Consider the following 23,627-nt stretch of genomic DNA (forward strand, 5'->3'; position numbering starts at 1 on the left):
TGATATTAAATTGTAAAAAAAGTTCTATGATGAAATTGACATTCCAAAAATTTCCTAGTATGGAGAGTATCAATATAAATTAATTGGCGGGTTTTCCCTAATTTGTGAGTGAGCCCAACTTTTTAATTAAAATTTTATCACAAAAAAATTGTTTGTAACTTGTTAATGAGAAAAGAACACAATAAATGCTTCATTAATTATATTACAAAATAGATCTTATATTTTAAAACAACAAAAACTCATACAAATGATCGGGAGTAAAAAGTTTTTGTTCACCTAGTAGTTCCAACATGATTGTTTTTCATATCCCCACATTATAGGTATAATTAAGGTTTTCAAACTTAGGAGTTTAAACAAACTCTTGTTAGGGATGTAAATTTGAATGATAAACTTGTTAGAATTTACTTTTATTAATAAATTGATATTAAAAATATATAATTAAATAATTAAAATGTAAAAATGATAACAATTTCATTTAAATATATATGAAATTAAATTTATCAACCCTAATAATTTATCATAATTATTAAAGAAATTTCTATGAAATTTATAAATAAAGTTGCTAAACATAAATAAATTAAAAAAATTTAACATGAGTTTGAGAACAAATTGACTTGAATTTCTAAGCTAAAAGCATACAAACAGTAAACTTGATAAGTGAACTCGTAAGTTCAGCTGAATTTACAACTAGTACGAGTTTAACAATAAGTCGACATGATTTTATAAGGTGAAAATGTAAAAACACTAAACTTGAAGAGTTAACTGATAAGCCAATTAACATATTTGTTGATTTACCTAAAAACATGATCATACCTTATTTTTCAATCACGCATAAGAAAACTTTTTTGTTTGTTCCAAACATGAGAAAACTTTTTATATCTATCCTTTTGTGACATTAGACTTCTTATATCTTTTATTAAATTGAAAGTTGGGTATCTCCATCTTGAACTATTAGTTTGGATATATTTTTTAAAAAAGAAATCACTATGAGGTCATATAGAAAGCAAATAATTACTAAAAAATTTTAATAATAAATGAGAGTGTTGATTTCGTTATAGTTTCTTATTTTCATTCACTTATTGCCAAACTTTTTAATAACTACTACATTTTTTCTTGGAACAACGTATTAATTTTTTCTTCTTGAAAATTACTTTTACATTTTATAAGACAAAATTACTCTCCAATAATTAATTTACTCCCTCCATTCCACAATATAAATAATTTTAACTAATTAATTAATATAAAAAAATGGTAGTTAAAAGATGTGTTTTCAAATTAAAAACTTTATCCAAATTTATTCATGTTGAATGAGGTTATGAATAAGAGAGAAAAATACAATAAGTTATATTTAAACATTAATTACATGGATAAAATTGATAAATAAATATTAATTACTCTTCAAAAAACTTATATTTTGGATCAAGTTATTCTTCTAGAAGCGATTATATTGTGGATCAGAGGGAGTATATAATACAAAATCACTTAAAATAAGTTAAATCAAACATAATTGAAATTGTGTGAGGGGAGTTTTTCCGATCCGTGATTACACATGAAAATGGTTATAAATATTTTCACATAAATGAGATAAAATTCTTTTCATATATTTATTTCGTATTTTGTAAATCATGATTAAAAAGTTAGGTATAAGTCAGCCAACAAATAAGCTGGAAGTTCTTTTTCAAACACAGCCAAGGGAAATGCTACAACATTTATGATGCCTGAGCGCAATCCATTAGGTACATGCACGCACACATATATACAGACATAAAACCATGTATGATGTGAATTATGGGATGCGTAGTTTTGAAAAGGTGAGGCTTTAAACAGTACGATGCTGAATGCCGGGGCCGTAAAGGGAAAAGCATGTGTGCCTTTTACATTGCCATTAAATATAATGGACCCTGGGCTCCATTCGATGACAGTATTTCTCGCTTTGGTCCTGCTTTTCTTTACTTGAGGATCCCGCTTAACTTCAACGCTGCTTTCTTAAAAAAAATTAGTTAAACATTTTTTCGGTATAACTACGATTCGTGATGAATTATTACTCATACTACTCTATAAATAATACAAATTTCTACATATAATATATATATATATCATTTATATGAGAAAGGACTCGAGTTGTTAAACTTATTTTCCAGACCTGGAAATCACATAAATAAGTTCTGCCATTCTTTTTCATGCTCGTTGTTTGGGATTGAACTAAAGTTAACTATCTGTGCCAGAACTTGTTGGTTTAGATACTACTTCAGGTCCTTAATACTCTATGTATGTTAGTTGAAAATTTAATTTGATAATAAATGTAATATTTTAATTTATCTTGTCTCTAATATTTGTTTATTTTGCTATCAAGTAATCCATATGATAATTGCTTGACAAAAAAAATCTTTATGACATTTGCACGTGTTAATGAGTAATTTAAATGCATATCATTAATAAAAGTATTTTAAAACAATAACATTCATTTATTACAAATAAATTATGATAAAAAAATAATTTAACTAAATTTTTTAATATTCACAGATTAGGTATCTAGTTCTTATATTCAAGATATGAGGTAGTGTGTGTATATATGTATATATATTAATTATTTGTTCGTATAATTAATAATTAACTATTATCATACATATTACATGGGAGTGTTTGGAAAATCCTATAATCAATTAGTTTTTTTCCACCATACATAACTTTTTTTGACATAATTATCTTATATAGCATAAAATTTGAGGTAGTATATATATTATTTGTTCCTATAATTAATAATTATCATACATATTACATAGGGGGTGTTTGGAAAATGTTATAATCAATTTTTTTTTTTACGTTTCCCTGTACAAAACTCTTTTCATATAGTTATCTTATATAACATAAAATTACTTCAAATAAACTAATTTAAATACAGAATAGTTTAAAGAATGGATAAATTAATAAATAAAAAAATTCTAAAAAGGAAGTTATTATCTAAAATGTTGCAAATGACCTAGATGATATGAAGAATTTAATTACCATAAAATTCATTAATAAATAAAAAGTAAATAATGATAAATTTCAGAATAAGAAGTAATAATAGATTGAGGTTCGTCACTTGTCGTTTAATAATTAATTTTTGTTAAAACCTCTTGATAATTCTTGCTAAATCATATTATGTGGATTACAATATATTTTTGATCTTTTAACTTTATATAAGGTTTTATTTTGATCTTTTAACTTTTAAAAAAAAATTTAGTCCTTTAACCCTAGAACCGTTAACAAAAAATAATAATATTGAGTTTTTGAATGTTGATAAAATATAACTAAATACTATAATATTAAGTTTAATTTTCAAAACAATCATGATTGTTACAAAAAATATCATTTAATACTAATAATTTTAAGGTTAAAGGATTAACAGTATACTTTTTAAAGTTAAAAAATTAAACTAAAATCTTATATAAAATTAAAGAACTAAATGTATATTTTTAGCCTATTATGTGGGTTTGATTGTAACCAGTAAGGTTACGTTTGATACAAAGTATTAAAAATAAGGAATAAAAATTAGGATTGAGATTAAAAAACTATTAAAAAGTATTTAGTATAAGTAATTTTTTATTACATAGGATTAAAGAATCTCTATAAATAGGATTAAGAAATACCACACCTTCCATCCAAATTAACAAAGCAAGAGAACTGTATCAAGAGAAAAAAGTTAGAATTAAAAAGGGGCGATGAAAAGACAGAGCACGCGCGCGAGAGAGAGGTTGTTCCAAGTTGGATCGCGTAGGAAAAGAGGACACCTAGGCCTACACTTTCTCAAATTTACATGTAGGCCCATCCAAATATACTATTTCCTACATACGCCCCACGGGCTCTTCTTTTGCGGGTGGGTGCCTCTCAAACGGCCAATCGCACACCTTCACCCTCATACTTCCCGTCCAAATTTATCGCGCGCTTTTATTCTCGTTTCGTGATATTTATAATTTCCCAACGTCTATACCTCATCTTAAAATAACATATTTTATACTCCTCCGGTCCTTAATATAAGATCCAATTATTGAATTGGTTTTGGTCCTAAATATAAGACCCATTTTTCATATTTATCAATTTTCTCTAAAGTATCCCTATGGATACTCCCTCAACCATAATCAAGTAGAAGAGGGAGAGGAGATATTAAGAAAGATGATTATGGTATTTTAGAAAAAACATGTCACATGTCTTATAATTAACTAATTTACCTAACTTCTTTAATCTAATGAAATTAGTTAAATGGGTCTTATATTAAGGACCGGAGGAGTATTTATTATCTATTTCTTTTTTTATTTATATGCATTAAAAATATTCATATTAATGCCAGTACATATGATTATAAAAAATAATTTAAAAAATTTAACACATATTTATTATAAATAATAAACTTAATTAATTTATTTAATTTGAAAAATTTTAAGAAAACATTTTTTAAAATTTAAAATTTTAAATCAATTTTACTTACTACTCTTCTGGTCTTAAATATAAAACTTTTTTTATAGTGTGATTTAATATATATTTTTTTGGATTTTTTTTCTCAAATTTGTTATTTAGTTTTTATATTAATTATTAGAGAAGATGATAATGATCATAATAATAACAATAATATTACATTGATCCCATTTATAAGGTCTTATTTATAATCTACAAACTGGGTTTTATAAATAAAACATGATTTACTGATAATAATACACATGGTGATGGTACCACATTTCTCTATACACGCGGGCAAGCCGGAAGTGCGACAAGTAGCAAAGTTCACAGCGTGTCGTATTGTGGGGACCACTGAAAAGTCATTAATTCCTAATTTGGTGATTACTCATAGGCACCTTATGCAATTGCAAAGTCACATTTAGCCGTCAGTCTACAAAATTTATTATTTTTATATGTTCTACTCTTATGTTTAAAATATAAAATCAGTTGAGAAATTTATTTTGATTTCAAATACAGGGCTCAGTTGATTTTGCTTCACAAATTTAAATTTTAGTTTCCCAAACAACAATATTGATGGCATATAATGAGATGGGTTTTAATCAATTAAAACAAGTTTCTAATATGAATGAATGAGGCATTTGAAAAAAAATCAACACATATTTATTATAAATAATTAATTAATTTTTTAATTTTTATAGATTAGTTATCTTTTCACGCCACACATTCGTACTTCACACGCTCACTTAGTGGTTCTTGGCTTATAAATTAGTTACCCAACACTTACTGTATAAGATTGAAGATAATAACTAATTTACATATATTAAAAATTAGTTAAATTAATTTTTTATAATGAATATGTTTTGATTTTTCTTAAATAACCTATTTAATCACTTGTATTAGAACTATCTTTTTATAAAAATTCTCTTAACATGTCCCACCAATTGGCATGGTTTAAAAAAATTATAAATTTTATAAACAAATTGGATGAAACTCTTATTTATAATCAACATAAATTTTCTAACTAGCTCTCACAATCATCACTGTTCACTTTGGGGCAATAATCTCCAAAGATCAGACACAATTTTAATTAAAAAAATTTCATTCCAAAATGATAATAAATATGTTGGCAAAAAAAGATGATAAAGAGTTAAAACAATTTTCACCACCTTACAATAGATATTTTGATTTAAAAAATAAAATATTTGGTTGACATATATGTTCTCAAAATAAAAACAAATAAATCCAAATAACACATATTAGGAAAAAAAAATTTAGTTTACTCCTTTCATTTAATAAAGTAATTTTTCCATTTTTCTAATATTAATACCGTTAATCAAACATGACAATTTTTTGTAATGATCATTATTTTTTTAATTATTCAATACAGTAGTATTTATAGGTTTTTTTTTCAAATTCATATAAAAATATTAGAATTAGATCCCGTAAAAGAAGCTTTGTGAACTTAAGGAAAAAGAATTTTGTATGAAATGAAGTAACTAAAAATGCACTTTTATCAATATATTATTAATAATACTACCACTTTCTTTCCTGGTGCAAATTTCAAAAAGATTATTTTCTGCAAAAGTACATCGAATAATAAAATGTTCACCACGAGTTGCGATGCTAAAATTAAAAACCGCGTGAATTATTAATTTCTCTGCTTTGTGTTGAGAAAAGGACACGTGTCTCTCACATTCATCTTTTTGGTCTTGGTCTTTCGGCCAAGTCAACTGCCATTTCGTGGAGCTACAACCAGACCTTAGCAAGTTATTGCTTGAAACAACCATATATAGTCTCCATAGACTAAACTTGTTCTCTCTGAGTGAGAGTTTCAGAAGAAGATCATGGTTCTACCTGTCTATTTGTCCGTCTTCTTCTTCTTGTTCGCTGACCATTCTGCTTCAGCGGATGAGTGCCCGAGTTTCTTTGACTGTGGGAATCTGGTCAAGCTCCGATTCCCTTTGACCACTCCAGAACGCAAAGACTGTGGGATGTTGCCGATTCATGGCTGTGAAGACCCCAACGCTGAGAAAACCGTGCAATTGGGGGCAAAAATGTTTCTGGTGACGAGAGTAGGCATTTCCAATACTGAAGTTTTCATTAGAGACGCAGATTTACAGAAGCGTTGGGTAAATGATGGTTGTGATGCCTTGTGCTGCAATATTACCCTTCCTCCAAGCTCGCCCTTGGGTTCCTTTAATATGTCGCCAAGTATGGTCATGTACAAATGTAATAGTTCGCTCAATTACAGCCTTCCAAAGCAATTCTTGAACTATACAGGATGTGGTCAGAGTAAGAATGAGACCATCTTCTTCAGCACGCAAGATGAAGATGATACTCCATCTTCTTTGGCAGCATGTCCGAGGGTTGAAGTTCCAGTGAATACGATGGCTTTCTCTGCTGATCCATTTACATTCATCGCCTCTGAATTCCCCGTTACAATTCAGCTTTCTAATGACTGTGCTTCATGTGTTTCTGACAAAGGGATATGCAGGCTCAACAGCACTGGAGGATTTTATTGTTCCAAATTCAAAGGTATGCATAATAATTAAGCAACATTTTAAATTTACCCAGTCGTTTTTCAGAATCTCATATTAACTGCTTGTCAACTAATCAAATGGGCTCTGCGATTTCTTTTTTGGTTTTATGTGTAATCTTGTCAGCTCCGATACTAATTTGTTCATTTCGTATCTGCTTCTCTTTTTTGTGGCATGGATGAAATTGAGACAGAACATCGAAATACAAGACGGGCTTGGAAGTTGGGATTGCTAATAGGTAATAAATTAATTATTTAGTTATTAATTATATTTTAAATATATATATAGATATAATAATTTCTAAAATAAAACAAATTGTATTTTAGATTTCTTTTAAAAATTTTCATAAGTGCAATAATTTGTAGAATAAAATAATTGGTTGTGTATATTTGTGTATAATTGTAATTTTAAAATACAACAGGCATTGTTTATTTCTATATTATAACCGGTAAAAATATCTTGTGAATTGCGCCAGAAATTAAACAAAATAGAATTATTTATGCTTTTACAACTTCTAGACAGCATTTCATTTTGTAAAATTACCACTAAAAACATAAATCCACATATTGTTCCAAGTACTATTATTTTTGAAAAATTATCAAATTAGTATTCATTAAATATTTAAATTTTATTAATTTTTATGATTGTTTGGTTTGAGAAAAACAGAGGAGAGATTAAAGATTTTAATGAAGTTCCTTTCCCATTGGACTAGACGTTCAATATGGACGCGAAAACATCACTGGACAGATAGTGCCTGGTTATTGCTCCATAAACAAGTGAAGTAAAATTTGATTATACTTACGTTGACCCTGATGATGAATACAGACAGTAGGAGTATTTTTAAAATCATTATTGCTAAATAATAAAATTAGGTGGTTGCCGTGGTCCCGTGGATAAAACTTGCAAGTTTCTGGTATACTGTGTCCTTTTGTGGTTGTGGGAACTTCAAGGTAGAGGGCAAAGACCTGGCCCTTATTTTCCTGTCCACTTTTCCATATCTTGATCCTGGTCAGTGTCCGAGTCAATGAACATAGTAAGCACACAGATTCATTCTATCATTATTAACCGAAGATAATGTCTGTGTCACGAAAATCCATATATTTTGGCTGCCAAAAAGTATGAAATCTTTATACAGGTACAAGAAATCTTATTTGATGACGAAAGAGCACAACAAATCTTATATTAATTGACTGTATTCGTGGCCATTATAATCCTAGAATTAATTAAAGTTTCAAAGCTCTTCCTCTAAGTATAAAAAACTAATTCAGTTACTTGTAAATATTGTTTGCTATGTATATTTTTCCTTCTATGAATATAACTCTCATCAATGAAATGCAAGTTATTCCATTTCACCAAATTCTGTCACGTGGCATATATGTAGGTGTACCAAGTGCAACTGTTGTGATTATAATTGGTTTGGTTGTTATTGTATTGCGGAACAAACGAAGACACAAGTCTTTGGGCCCACAAAATCAGTCAAGAACCATTGAATCTGATAATACTCACTCAAATGTAATCCTAGAAGGTAGACACATCTACTTTAAGTTCCCTGTCTTCTCCTATGAGGAACTCGAAGAAGCAACAAACAAATTTGATCAATCAAGAGAACTTGGCAGTGGAGGTTTTGGAACTGTTTACTATGGTAATCCACCTTAAAAATATGCATTGAGAGTTTCTTCTATCAAAAATATTCATTCTTACATAGTTGGATTTTGAAGTTATATTATTGTGTTTGGGGAGATGCATTATTAACTTGTATTAGTGTAGATATTGATGATAAGGTGTTGGTCTGATTTTAAACGACTAGGAAAACTTAAAGATGGACGAGAAGTTGCTGTTAAGCGGCTGTTTGAGCGCAACTCATGTGTACAGCAATTCATGAATGAAGTTAAGATTCTAACACGCTTGCGGCACAAAAACCTTGTGTCACTTTATGGCGGCACTTCCCGTACCAGTCGTGAACTGCTCCTAGTCTACGAATATATTCCAAATGGAACTCTTGGTTGTCATCTTCATGGAAATCTGGCAAAACCTGGTTCACTATCGTGGCCCTTGAGGATGAGGATTGCCATAGAGACAGCAAATGCATTGTCCTATCTCCATGCTTCTGGCATCGTTCACCGCGATGTCAAATCCAGCAACCTTCTTCTAGATCACCATTTTTGTGTCAAGGTTGCTGACTTTGGTATTTCCAGATTGTTTCCCATGTTTGTGTCTCATGTCTCCACGGCTCCAGCAGGAAGCCCAGGTTATTTGGACCCCGAATATTACCAATTCTGTGAGCTTACTGAAAAGAGTGATGTTTATAGTTTCGGAGTCGTGCTGATTGAGCTCATATCTTCTAAGCCAGCTATCATTGTTACAAGGACCAAGGATAAGATTAGTTTGGCAAATATGGCAGTTAAGAAGATTCAAAGAAGAGCATTTACTGAGTTTGTAGATCCTTCCCTTTGTTTTGAGTCTGATGACAAGGTTAAGGAGATGATAATCTCAGTGGCAAACTTAGCTTTTCAATGCCTACAAAGGGCTAGAGAGCTAAGACCTTCCATGGATAAAGTAGTGGAGTTTCTCCATAAAATTGAAAATGGTAAGGATGATTATCTAAAGCACCTAGAGTTTCATGGTGCTCGGTTTTCGAACTGGGAGATACATACATCTCTCCCAACCTCACTGCTTTTGGATGGAGCTAGATCAATGAACGACTCAATGCCACAACTCCCTCCCCGTACAGTATGATCACCATTGTAAAATTAAAGTAGTTTTATTTTACCTGAGGGGGTGTTTGATTAGCTTCAAAAACACTTTTATTGCGTGTTTGTGATTACTTCCAAGAATCACTTTTACACTTTAATTGTCTTAATCCTCTATAAATTAGATGAATGTGGGGTAGGATTATTAAGATATTTATGTTATCATGGGTCATTAACTAAAAAATTATTTGGAAGAACCAATATTTAAGATTGATAACTGAAAAGATTTAAATGTTTTTGCATCGGTGGAAGAATAATTAACTCTGATTCCAATCCTTTTAAGATGAAAATTGATATTTTGAGCATTTTCATCCCTATAGTAATTGGAAAATCATAAAGCCATTTGAATGAGACTCTTAACGATTATTTGAAAAAAAAAATCCAATATATATATATATTTGACGGTCAAGTATATCACCTAAAAATATTTTACGGCTGTTTACCCAAAAAAAAAAGTTATCAAATAGTTTTAAATTTCTGATAATTAGAAAAAATCTATTTAACGGTTGGCTGATATAAACATCAAATAATTACCCATACTTATTTGATGGTCGACATATATAATAATCACTAAATAAGTCCTTAATCAACCTCTACGTACCTCATGTTACTTACTCGATGCTTTTCTGTTTAACCAACAACTATGGAGTGCCAAGTATGGCATTTTGTACAGTAATGAAATTATTTAAAGTGTTAAAAAATCTTCAACAGTGTAATATCAATTATTTCTGAGATTGAAGTTTAATATATCAACTCTCATCGGAAGGCACATTTGTTTAACTTCGATTGTTAGTTCCAATCTTAATATAGGATGTTAGTTTTAATTTAATTGTTAATATGAATTTCGTTTACACTCACTTTTTGTTTTTGGCCATTCAGTCTCTTTATCCTTTTGAAAGCTTTATACTAATATTAGCGTGTTAATTATCATTATGTGAGAAATTCCTTCATCAAGAGCATAATGACCTTATGACATTTATTTCATACTTATTAGACGCTTAAATTTATATAATATTGTGATTGCCAGTTATTTATTTGATTTATTCTCTATAAACTGATCTTATTTATTTGGCGATATTTGGACAAGTTTGGACATGACCTAATGCATATATTAATCAAGTTCAAGAGCCTGTGATGAAGCACATTTTGTTGAAATTAAAGACATAGACACGTGTTCTCATTCACTTTCTTCGTGGTTGATTTTAACATGTATAAATATATTTGGATATTTTTTTAAAAAAAAGAGAATATGGTTTGACTCTTATAATAGTGTGGGCCAATCGGCTTTGAGCTCACCCACACACTTTCCGTCCAAATTTATCGCGCGCTTTTGTTCTCGTTTTGTGATATTTTCGATTTCCCAACCTCCATACCTCATCTTAAAATAACGTATTTTATATTTATTATCTATTTCTTCTTTTATTTATATGCATAAAAAATATTCATATTAATGTCAGTACATATGATTATAAAAAATAATTTAAGAAACTTGACGCATATTTATTATAAATAACAAATTTAATTAATTTTTTTAATTTGAAAAATTTTAAGAAAATATTTTTTGAATTTAAAAATTTAAATCAGTTTTAATTACTACTCTTCTGGTCCTAAATATAAAACTCTTTTTATATTGTAATTTAACATATATTTTTTTGGACTTTTTTCTCAAATTTGTTATTTAGTTTTTATTTTAATGATTTGAGAAGATGATGATGATGATAATAATAATACTTCTAGTTTTATTTATAAGATCTTATTTATAATCTATAAATAAAATCTTATAAATAAGAGAGGCAGTAATAGTAATACACATGGTGATGTTACCACGCTTCTCTCATCTCTGTGCATACGGGCAAGCCGGAAGTGACAAGTAGCAAAGTTCACCGCACGTCGTATTGTGGGGACCACTGAAAAGTCATTAATTCTTAATCTGGTGATTAGTGATTACTCATAGGTGCCGTATGCAATTGCAAAGTCATGTTTAGCCATCAGTCTACAAAATTTATTACTCTTCTAATCTTAAATATAAAATTTATATATAGTGCATATAAAAAATTTTATATACTGTATATAAAAATCTTATATTTAGAATCAGAAGAGTATTTTTATATTCTACTCCTAGGTTTAAAATATAAAAACAAGTTGAGAAATTTATTTTGATTTCAAATATAGAACTCAGTTGATTTTGCTTTACAAATTTAAATTTAGTTTCCCAAACAACAATATTAATGGCATATAATGAGGTAAGTTTCTAATGTAAATGAATGAGACATTTAAAAAAATCAACACATATTTATTATAAATAAATAACTAATTTTTAAATTTTTATAAATTAGTTATCTTTTCATGGGACAAGACGCCACACATTCATACTTTACACGCCCACTTAGTGGTTCTTGACTTATAAATTAGTTATGCAATACTTCTGTATAATATTGAAGATAATAACTAATTTACATATATTAAAAATTAGTTAAATTAATTTTTTATAATGAATATGTTTTGATTTTTCTTAAATAACCTATTTAATCACTTGTATTATAACCATCTTTTCATAAAAATTCTCTCAACATGTCCCACCAATTGGCATGGTTTAAAAACATTATAAATTTTAGAAACAAATTGGATGAAACTCTTATATTTATAATCAATATCAATTTTCTAACTAGTTCTTACATTTTCAAAAGAGAGGAAGCATATATTTAAATGTTAGGGCTGGTCTGAAAAAATGTTATCATGTCTAGTAGTTGTTTAAAAATAGTACTATATGTGCAAAATTGATTAATTAAACCCAGCGTCACAGATATATAAGGACATTGTGGCGTGAGTTTTTACTAATTTTGGCAATATGCTGAGATAGATGAGAAATTCTTGCGTACACCTAGAACACCACCTCATTTGTACTCTCGCCAATCAGAATATAACAAGTCACAACATTTTAGTCTAATTATAAAGCAATTAAGATTTCAATTAAAATAATAATTATAAGAAATACTCTCGGGATTTCAACTTGCGTCAAGAAACTTCAAATTCAAATTCAAATTTCGATCGAAGAACCCTAGCCTCTACATTTAACGATCGTCCTCTTCCCTTGCTCTGCAACAATGCTCTTCTTTGTCCACGAATCTTCGCCGCTCAACGCACTCTCCATCGATTACTTAGGGAGTTGATTGTCGGTCTCTCGCCTTTCCCGGTAACTTCCTTAGCCCAATGGTTCCCTTATCTTCCTCTCCTCTCTTTTTTTTCTAATCCAACCTCACGCCAATCCCTTCCTAAATTATCCCTGTGATATCGTCGTTGAAGGATTGAAGGCCACAAGGTTAGGACCATTAAGTGTCTGTGATGACGTTGAATGAGGAATCAATGATGGTGCGTTCTAGCTCCTTAGCACTGGAACTCCACAATATTCTCCTCTATTATTTTCTTCGATTTCAATTTGTTTATATATGTTTTAATTTGCTAGTTTATTAAGGTATGTTGTTTCTACCTAAAACTTCTTGATTATTTTATAATTTTACAAATCTAGTATTCAATCAAATGTTGATGATGGATAACCAACCTCTAGTCTTTGATATTCAATTTGGTCATTCCTCAATTTACGACCTTTTGGTGAAAGTCAGCTAATGGCACATTCTTGAACACATGGGAAAAAAGCTTTATAAAAGGATTTTGAAAATGCATCTTCATGTTCTGTGTCAATGCTGCTGATTGATATTTTTTTTCAATTGTTTGCGCACCCCAAATGATATTGTTGCTATAAATGCCGGAGGTATGCTGCAGCAATTGTTTGGATTAGATTGAAGTACACGTATCCAAGCAAACTTTGGGCAAGATTAAGGGACGAGATGGACAGAGAAAAATAACCGAAATGGGTCAGGGCTTCTGCTTAGCTGCTGTAGTAGTTAGGAGTGAAGGATTGATTTAGTGTTTTCATTATTTTATTAGGGATGAACATGATTCTGCACATTTGGTTGGTTTGCTTCTCAAATGCTGTATTGCATGGTTCTGGTCCATCAAGATCATTGTATGGTTGATCATTTGTATTTTGTAAAGTAACTAAGTTCAATTAATTGAAATGTTGCTTTGCTCTCCAGATCAAGAATTTTTGTACAGTTGTTCCCCGCACTTTGGAACTCTTTGTTATGAATTTTAGCATAACTATATCTGGAAGAAGAATCAACTATCAAAACACCAAATCAAAGGCATTCCATCGAAACAATCAACTATCATGTTACAATTAGAAATTAACAACATTCAATTGCAACATTACATAAAACATTTCTGGACAGCAAGTTAAATATACTAAATAGTAACTGCCCGTTACAGCAAACTGTGCCAACAGACTAGCTAGTCAGCACCAAACTCATTGAAGTCCAACTAAAGTCATCATCCCCTTCAATTCTCAAAAGCTTTCCATATCAAAATCACATTGTTAGCCATTATGCCTCGTGTAATGAATGATTTCAGCAAGGCCACCTCCTCCTCTCACCTACCCGGCTTGCCATGGTGTATAATTCTCCTCCCCTGAAGTTTCATACCTACAAGAAACCATAATCCCAATGCCACATTTTGATGAGGTTAAAAAAAAGGTTTAACACTGATTGTTAATTACAACAAAAAAGCAAGGGCTATCAAGCCAGACAGCCAAGCAGACACTAGGTAAGTTTCTTTATGATCTACAAAGACAACTCACTCAAATAGAATTTAGGTCTAAAAATTATGCAAAGAGTCAGAAATAGAATAAACATCACAAAATTTATGTGCCTGAAGTACATGAAAAACAATCTAGATGTGCAGGTTGAATAGAAATTATTGCAAACATAGTAACCATTACTAGTAAAATGATTTCACATAAACAAAACAAGGTAGCTGAAATTACAAATATAGTTAAACTCACCATCCATAAAGACGCCTTGTAGAAGATATAAAGTTATAAACAATAATATTCGTTCAACGCCCCAATAATCTTCAAATATTCCACAGCATTTTGGACTGGCAAAATGCAAGTACTTCAAAAAATAATAAATAAATTGAATCAAGTGCCTTGATGATATGTAGGATTACTCTTATCGTACCTCAGTTCATTATCAATTAAGTCAAATAACAAACATCTCATTTCAATGAAACTTCAAGAATCATAGTGAAATGATTTTTTCGGCAGAGGCTTTGGTGGTTGCAACACTCTAGGTAGGATTTCTAAAATACTTCCACGGTTTATACTTTTGATTTGAAGATAGAGAGATTCCAAAAGGGTTATTAAAAGCTTTGAAGATTGGTTTTAAGTTAGGGTTTTGGGCTTTCAAACATGATTTCATTACTCACTTGCATCCACAAATCACAGCTTACCAGCCACAAATCGAAGCAAAACATGATAAGGGGATCGACAAGAACCTTCAGCTTTAGGGCTTAACCATCGTCTCTAATTGCAAGACGGTCGCCAAGGAGAGGAAGATGAGGATAAATAGCCTCTTGTTCGATCAAAAATAAAAGAAAAAGGAAAGCACAACTTGCAACTTACCCACCGCAAACTCGCTGAGAGACCTCCAGCCTTAAGAGCTCAAGTTTCATCTCTAGTCACCAGGAAGAGGGCAATTGTCGTTGAATCTCGAATGTAGAGGACTAGAGGTTAGGGCTCTTTGATGGGAATTTTCTAATGCAAATTGGAATCCCTGAGTTTTTCTCTTAATTGAAATCTTAATTGCTTAATAATTAGAGATGACCTGGCAACCAACTAAGATTAAAATGTTGTGACTTGGTATATTCTGATTGGTCAGAACACAAATGAGGTGGGGCACCTGGTGTACCTAAGAATTTCTCGAGATACTTGGGTTGAGGAATTTTAATTATCTATTCTCAAGGTTGAGATTTATTTAATAAACTAATTATTGGGACCGGATATGGAGAATAGTGATTAAAAAACGGAGAGCAAAAAGAGGACGTAATTATGATTATGTCTCCCAAACGATTCAAAATCAAAAGCTGACAATCATCACTGTTCACTTTGGGGCCATAATCTCCACAAATCATACACAATTTTAATTAATTAATTTTCATTCCAAAATGATAATAAATATGTTGGCAAAAAAAGATGATAAATAGTTAAAACAATTTTCACCATCTTACAATAGATATTTTGATTTAAAAAATAAAATATTTGGTTGACATATATGTTCTCAAAATAAAAATAAAAACAAATAAATCCAAATAACATATTAGGAAAAAAATTTTAGTTTAATTCTTTAATTTAATAAAGTAATTTTTCCATTTTTCTAATATTAATACCGTTAATCTAACATGATGATTTTTTTTACTGATCATTGTTTTTTTAATTATTCAATACAGTAGTATTTATAGATTTTTTTTTCAAATTCATGTAAAAATATTAGAATTAGATCCCCTAAAAGAAGCTTTATGAAGTTAAGGAAAAAGAATTTTGTACGAAATTAAATAACTAAAAGTGCAGTTTTATAAATATATTATTAATAATACTTTTTTGGGAAAATTGCAAATAAAGACTCCTCAATATATAAAATAGCAATTAGGGACCCTAAATTTGGAAAATAGCTTCAGAGGACCCGGTCCCAAATTGCAAATATGAAATGATGGTGGAATGTCCAAAATACCCTTCTATTTTTTCTCTTTCTTCTTCTCCAGATCTTCTTCCCTTTCGTTCTTCTTTTCCTCTCTCTCTTCGTTCTTCTCTTTCTTAGTAGGAAGAAATGTTCTCATCTTCCATATTGGATGCTCTCTATATATTATAGCTTAAGATGAAAGTGTATTATCTTTCGATTCACTCTTCCTTGAATCCATACCCAAAGAGGGGGATTCGAATATTGTCTTCTTTGTTATGTTCTTCCCCCTTACTCATTGATTAGTTTGTAAGTAAAAAATGAAGCTAAACACAGAGGGTTTCCCTTTAATATTCTTTGATTTGTTCTTTGAGTTTATGTTCTCTTTATTCATAAATGATTGGCAATGTGCGAGTTCAATGATAAGCTTTATTTTGTTGGGAAGCTTTTGGAGTGTGGTGAAACCAAACTTTTATATTCCTTCTATTTTTTTAAAGAAAATATATAAACAATTGAAATCAAGGGCAATGCAAAAAGGGTAACGTAATGGACTAGAAAGCATGAGCTGTGCATTTTTCATCTTGTATAAAAACCTTATGGGAACCTGTCATTGGCCTAACTGAACTTGTCAAGAATCCTATAGCAGAAGTGTTTGCTGTCAAAGAAATCTGCAAATTCTCATTTTAAGAGAAAAATTTAAAATTGTATGAAAATCTTATCAGAACTTGTTATTGGCCTAAGTGAACTTGTCATGAATCCTATATCAGAAGTGCTTGCTGTCAAGAAATTTGCAAATTCTCATTTCAACAGAACAATTTAAAATTGTATGAAAACCTTATCGGAACATGTCATTGGCCTTACTTAACTGTCATTAGCCTAACTGAACTTGTCATAAATCCTATATAAAAGTGCTTGCTGTCAAAGAAATCTGCAAATTTTCATTTCAACAGAACAATTTAAAATTGTATAAAAACCTTATTGGAACTTATCATTAGCCTTACTTAACTTGTCATTAGCCTAAATGAACTTGTCATCAATCCTATATCAGAAGTGCTTGCTGTCAAAAAAATCTGCAAATCCTCATTTCAACAAAACAATTTAAAATTGTATGAAAATCTTATCGGAACTTGTTATTGGCCTTGCTTAACTTATCATTGGCCTAATTAAACTTGTTATCAATCCTATATCATAAGTGCTTACTGTCAAAGAAATATGCAAATTCTCATTCAATAGAACAATTTAAAATTGTATAAAATCTTATTAGAACTTGTCATTGGCCTTACTTAACTTGTCATTGGCCTAATTGAACTTGTCATGAATCCTATATCAGAAGTGCTTGCTGTCAAGAAATCTGCAAATTCTCATTTCAATAGAACAATTTAAAATTGTATGAAAATCTTATCGGAACTTGTCATTGGTTTTACTAAACTTGTCATTTACTGCTTATCATAAGTGGCTGCTGTCAAAAATCAGCAAAGTTTAATTTCAACAGAGAAGTTTTAAATTGTATGAAAATCTTATTGGAACTTGTCATTGGCTTTACTGAGCTTTTCATTTACTACTTATCAGAAGTGGTTGCTGTCAGAAATCTCCAAATTTTAATTTCAACAGAGAAATTTGAAATTGTATGAAAACCTTATGGGAACTTGTTATTTACTCAACTTGTCATTTGCCATAGTGAATTTGTTGCTTCGTAAATCAATGTGAAAATTCAATCATTTTGACAGAGAAATTTGAAATTGTATGAAAACCTTATGGGAACTTGTCATTTGCCAAACTCAACTTGTCATTTGCCATAGTAAACTTGTCACTTTTGACAAGGTTTTTATACAATTTTAACTTGGCAAATAACAAGTTAAGTAAGGCTAATGACAAGTTCCGATAAGGTTTTCATACAATTTTAAATTGTTCTGTTGAAATGAGAATTTGCATATTTCTTTGACAACAAGCACTTCTGATATAGGATTCATGACAAGTTTAGTTAGGCCAATGACAAGTTAAGTAAGGCCAACGACAAGTTCCGATAAGATTTTCATATAATCTTAAATTGTTCTGTTGAAATGAGAATTTGCAGATTTCTTTGACAGCAAACACTTTTGATATAGGATTCATGACAAGTTTAGTTAGGCCAATGACACGTTCTGATAAGGTTTTCATACAATTTTAAATTGTTCTGTTGAAATGAGAATTTGCAGATTTCTTTGACAGCAAGTACTTCTGATATAGGATTCATGACAAGTTTAGTTAGGCCAATGACAAGTTAAGTTAAGCCAATGACAAGTTCCGATAAGGTTTTCATACAATTTTAAATTGTTCTGTTGAAATGAGAATTTGCAGATTTCTTTAACAATAAGCACTTCTGATATAGGATTCATGACAAATTCAGTTAGGCCAATGACAAGTTAAGTAAGGCCAATGACAAGTTCCAATAAGATTTTCATACAATTTTAAATTTTTCTGTTGAAATGAGAATTTAAATAGCTCTACAATGTTACTATATATATGTTGTGAAGATTGAGGTTCAATCCGGAGTATCCATATGGTGGGCACAAAGTTATAATGAGAATCAAAATGATATCAAGACTAATCTCTCTTCTTATTTCATCGCAATGTTGCTCCCAATCAATTTAAATTCAAATAGTAAATAGGTGGCGTATATTTTCCATTCTGCATAAATATCATTAGTTCATCTTATATAATAGTTCCTGCTTCTCAGCTATCCATAGAAAGTGGGCTTGTGAGGATGTATCCTAGTTCCTAATACCATTAGGTGGCGTACTGTTACTCACGATCGAGTGAATGAATTGTGCCTTTTAGTTACTGCCCACAGCTCATAATCAAAGTTACGAGAAGTATTGAATGGATATTGGGTTTTTGTTTTCAGTGAAAAGCAACTTCCAGGTTGAGAGAGAGAAAGATAGAGGAATCTAGGGAGAGAGATGGTGAATGCAACTAAAGTTTTAGAATCTGGGTTTGTGAGGATGGAGTAGATGAAAATGGAGATGGAAAAAGAAATTGAGAGATGGATATTGAGAATGATTCCTTCCTATTATGGAAGAGAAGAATGAAGAGGGAGAGGAAAAGAAGAACGAAAGGAAGAAGATCTGGAGAGGAAGAAAGAGAAAAAAAGAAGAAGGGCATTTTGGACATTCCATTAGTATTTCATATTTGCAATTTGGAACCGGGTCCTCTGAAGCTATTTTTCAAATTTAGGGTCCTAATTGCTATTTTATATATTGGAGAGTCTTTATTTGTAATTTTCCTTACTTTCTTTCCAGATGCAAATTTCAAAAAGATTATTTGCTGCGAAAGTTCATCGAACAATAAAATGTTCACCACGAGTTGCGATGCTTATATATTAAAATAAAATTAAAATTACTATACAAATAAACAGCAATGGGAATATTAAAATTAAAAACCGCGTGAATTATTAATTTCTTTGCTTTATGTTGAGAAAAGGACACGTGTCTCTCACATTCATCTTCTTGGTCTTGGTCTTTCGGCCAAGTCAACTGCCATTTCATAGAGCTACAACCCAACCTTAGCAAGTTATTGCTTGAAAAAATCATATAGACTAAACTTGTTCTCTAAGAGTGAGAGTTTCAGAAGAAGATCATGGTTCTACCTGTCTATTTGTCCGTCTTCTTCTTCTTCTTCTTGTTCGCTGACCATTCTGCTTCAGCAGATGAGTGCCCAGGTTTCTTTGACTGTGGTAATTTGGGCAAGCTCGGGTTCCCTTTGACCACTCCAGAACGTAAAGACTGTGGGATGTTGCCGATTCATGGCTGTGAAGACCCCAACGCTCAAAAAACTGTGCAACTGGGGAAAAAGATGTTTCAAGTGACGAGGATAGGAATCGGGTTGATTCCTCAAGTTGTCGTTAGAGACACATATTTGGAGAAGCGTTTGGCAAGTAATAATTGTGACGCCTTTTGTTCCAATATTACTTCTCCTCCCAACTCAGCTTTGGGTTCCATTCATATTTGGCCATTTATAACCATGTACAAATGCAATACTCCACTCAATCAGAGTCTTTCAAAGCAATTCTTGAACTATACAGGATGTGCTAAAGGTAAGAATGAGACCATCTTCTTCCGAACGCAGGATCCGGATGACCCTCTAACTCCTTTAGCAACATGTCCAAGTGTTCAGCTTCCAGTGAATATGCTATCTTTCTCTCCTGATCCTTTTACATTCATAGCTTCTGAATTCCATATTAGTTTTAAGCTTTCTCCTGGTTGTGTTCGATGTCTTTTTGACAATGGTTCATGCCGTCTCAACAGCACCAGAGAATTTTATTGTCTCAAAGGTATGCATTGCTTACTACAACAAATGAGAATTTCTCGGGTTCAGTTAATTTTCCTCGTTCGTTTTTAGATGGCCACATGTATGCCTGTCAACTCTGCTTGTGTCTTTCTGACAAAGGCTCCTGCCGTCTCAACGGCACCAGAGAATTTTATTGTCTCAAAGGCACGCATAATAATTAAGCAACATGTTAAATTTACTGTCTTTTTTCAGAAGCTCATATTAAGTGTGCCAACTAATCAAATGGACTCTGCGTTTTCTTCTGCGGTTTTAAATCTAATACTACCTCCAGTCCTTAATATAAAACGCTGTTTGACTTTTATTTTGGTTCTCAATATAAGACCCCAATCCACTTTGTCCCTCATATTTATTCAATTTTTTCCAAGATAGTCCTTCTAATAATTATAATTCTAGTCAATACACTTAATTAGCAAGGATATTTTAGGAAAGACAACACCTATTTAGGATAAATAACTAATTCAACTTACTTCCTTAATCTCTTCAAATTAGTCAACTGGCTCTTATAATTAGGACATGAGGTAGTATTATCAATTCTGATGCTAATTTGTTCATTTCGTATATGTTTCTCTTAATTGTGGCGTAGATGAAATTGAGACAGAAAGACGGGCTTGGAAGCTGGGATTGCTAATAGGTAATAGATTAATTATTTAGTTATTAATTATATTTTAAATATATATAGATATAATAATTTCTAAAATAAAACAAATTGCATTTTAGATTTCTTTTAAAAATTTTCATAATTGCAATAATTTGTGGAATAAAATAATTTGTTGTCTATATTTGTGTATAATTGTAATTTTAAAATACAACAAGTCATTGTTTATTTCTATATTATAACCGGTAAAAGTATCTTGTGAATTGCACCAGAAATTAAACAAAATAGAATTATTTATGCTTTTACAACATCTAGACAGCATTACATTTTGTAAAATTACCACTAAAAACATAAATTCACATATTGTTCCAACTACTATTATTTTTGAAAAATTATCAAATTAGTATTCATTTAATATTTAAATTTTATTAATTTTTATGATTGTTTGGTTTGAGAAAAACAGAGGAGAGATTAAAGATTTTAATGAAGTTCTTTTTCTATTGGACTAGACATTCAATATAGACGCTAAAACATCACTGGACAGATAATACTTAAGTTGATTGCTCCAAAAATAAGTGAAGTAAAATTTGATTATACTTAAGTTGACCCTGATGATGAATACAGATAGTAGGGGTATTTTTAAAATCATTATTGGTAAATAATAAAATTAGGTGGTTGCAGTGGTCCCGTGGATAAAACTCGAAGTTTCTGGTATACTGTGTCCTTTTTTTTTTTGTGGTTGTGGGAACTTCAAGGCGGAGGGCAAAGACCTGACCCTTATTTTCCTGTCCACTTTTCCAAATCTTGATCCTGGTCAGTGTCCGAGTCAATGAACATAGTAAGCACACAGATTCATTCTATAATTATTAACACAAAAGGTTAGCCGAAGATAATGTTTGTGTCATGAATATCCATATATTTTGGCTGCCAAAAAGTATGAAATCTTTATACAGGTACAAGAAATCTTATTTGATGACGAAAGAGCACAACAAATCTTATTTTAATTGACTGTATTCGTGGCTATTATAATCCTAGAATTAATTAAAGTTTCAAAGCTCTTCCTCTAATTATACAAAACTAATTCAGTTACTTGTAAATATTGTTTGTTATGTATATTTTTCCTTCTATGAATATAACTCTCATCAATGAAATGCAAGTTATTCCATTTCACCAAATTTTGTCACGTGGCATATATGTAGGTGTACCAAGCGCAACTGTTGTGATTATAATTGGTTTGGCTGTTATTCTATTGCGGAACAAACGAAGACACAAGTCTTTGGGCTCACAAAATCAGTCAAGAACCATTGAATCTGATAATACTCACTCAAATGTAATCCTAGAAGATAGACACATCTATTTTAAGTTCCCTGTCTTCTCCTATGAGGAACTCGAAGAAGCAACAAACAAATTTGATCAATCAAGAGAACTTGGAAGTGGAGGCTTTGGAACTGTTTACTATGGTAAGCCACCTTAAAAATATGTATTGAGAGTTTCTTCTATCAAAAATATTCATTCTTACATAGTTGGATTTTGAAGTTATATTATTGTGTTTGGGGAGATGCATTATTAACTTGTATTAGTGTAGATATTGATGAAAAGGTGTTGGTTTGATTTTAAACGACTAGGAAAACTTAAAGATGGACGAGAAGTTGCTGTTAAGCGGCTGTTTGAGCGCAACTCATGTGTACAGCAATTCATGAATGAAGTTAAGATTTTAACACGCTTGCGGCACAAAAACCTTGTGTCACTTTATGGCTGCACTTCCCGTACCAGTCGTGAACTGCTCCTAGTCTACGAATATATTCCAAATGGAACTCTTGGTTGTCATCTTCATGGAAATCTAGCAAAATCTGGTTCACTACCGTGGCCCTTAAGGATGAGGATTGCCATAGAGACAGCAAATGCATTGTCCTATCTCCATGCTTCTGGCATTATTCACCGCGATGTCAAATCCAACAACCTTCTTCTAGATCACCATTGTGTCAAGGTTGCTGACTTTGGTATTTCCAAATTGTTTCCCATGTTTGTGTCTCATGTCTCCACGGCTCCAGCAGGAAGCCCAGGTTATTTGGACCCCGAATATTACCAATTCTGTGAGCTTACTGAAAAGAGTGATGTTTATAGTTTCGGAGTCGTGCTGATTGAGCTCATATCTTCTAAGCCAGCTATCATTGTTACAAGGGCCAATGATAAGATTAATTTGGCAAATATGGCAGTTAAGAAGATTCAAAAAAGAGCGTTTACTGAGTTTGTAGATCCTTCCCTTTGTTTTGAGTCTGATGACAAGGTTAAGGAGATGATAATCTCAGTGGCAAACTTAGCTTTTCAGTGCCTACAGAGGGATGGAGAGCTAAGACCTTCGATGCATAAAGTAGTGGAGTTTCTGCAGAAAATTGAAAATGGGAAGGATGAT

At 31.1% G+C, this 23,627-nt stretch overlaps 2 protein-coding genes across 2 annotated transcripts; both read left to right on the forward strand.

Annotated features, from left to right (window-relative positions):
• The first annotated feature begins 6,281 nt into the window (after window positions 1-6,281).
• Window positions 6,282-9,710, forward strand: LOC114741725 (LEAF RUST 10 DISEASE-RESISTANCE LOCUS RECEPTOR-LIKE PROTEIN KINASE-like 1.1). The gene is made up of 4 exons (XM_028929978.1): window positions 6,282-6,972; window positions 7,168-7,212; window positions 8,356-8,616; window positions 8,782-9,710. The coding sequence occupies exons 1-4, from the start codon at window positions 6,282-6,284 to the stop codon at window positions 9,708-9,710; spliced, it is 1,926 nt and encodes a 641-aa protein (XP_028785811.1).
• Window positions 9,711-19,908: 10,198 nt separating this feature from the next.
• Window positions 19,909-23,355, forward strand: LOC114741726 (LEAF RUST 10 DISEASE-RESISTANCE LOCUS RECEPTOR-LIKE PROTEIN KINASE-like 1.1). Its single transcript, XM_028929979.1, has 5 exons — window positions 19,909-20,602; window positions 21,203-21,250; window positions 22,414-22,674; window positions 22,840-23,161; window positions 23,211-23,355. Exons 1-5 carry the CDS (start codon window positions 19,909-19,911, stop codon window positions 23,353-23,355), a joined length of 1,470 nt encoding a protein of 489 aa, XP_028785812.1.
• The last annotated feature ends 272 nt before the right edge of the window (window positions 23,356-23,627 follow it).

This window comes from Neltuma alba, unplaced genomic scaffold, assembly GCF_004799145.2.
Source record: "Neltuma alba isolate B1F8T4 unplaced genomic scaffold, ASM479914v2 tig00003504_pilon, whole genome shotgun sequence".
Taxonomy (NCBI): Eukaryota; Viridiplantae; Streptophyta; class Magnoliopsida; order Fabales; family Fabaceae; genus Neltuma; species Neltuma alba.

Bases quoted from the DNA above. Each gene is read 5' to 3' on its own strand.
- LOC114741725 (XM_028929978.1), top strand. From the start codon at position 6,282: ATGGTTCTACCTGTCTATTTGTCCGTCTTCTTCTTCTTGTTCGCTGAC. The intron at 6,973-7,167 runs GTATGCATAATA...AAATTGAGACAG, and splicing joins TTATTGTTCCAAATTCAAAG to AACATCGAAATACAAGACGG. The intron at 7,213-8,355 runs GTAATAAATTAA...GCATATATGTAG, and splicing joins GAAGTTGGGATTGCTAATAG to GTGTACCAAGTGCAACTGTT.
- LOC114741726 (XM_028929979.1), top strand. From the start codon at position 19,909: ATGGTTCTACCTGTCTATTTGTCCGTCTTCTTCTTCTTCTTCTTGTTC. The intron at 22,675-22,839 runs GTAAGCCACCTT...TTAAACGACTAG, and splicing joins CTTTGGAACTGTTTACTATG to GAAAACTTAAAGATGGACGA. The intron at 23,162-23,210 runs CAAATCCAACAA...AAGGTTGCTGAC, and splicing joins GGCATTATTCACCGCGATGT to TTTGGTATTTCCAAATTGTT.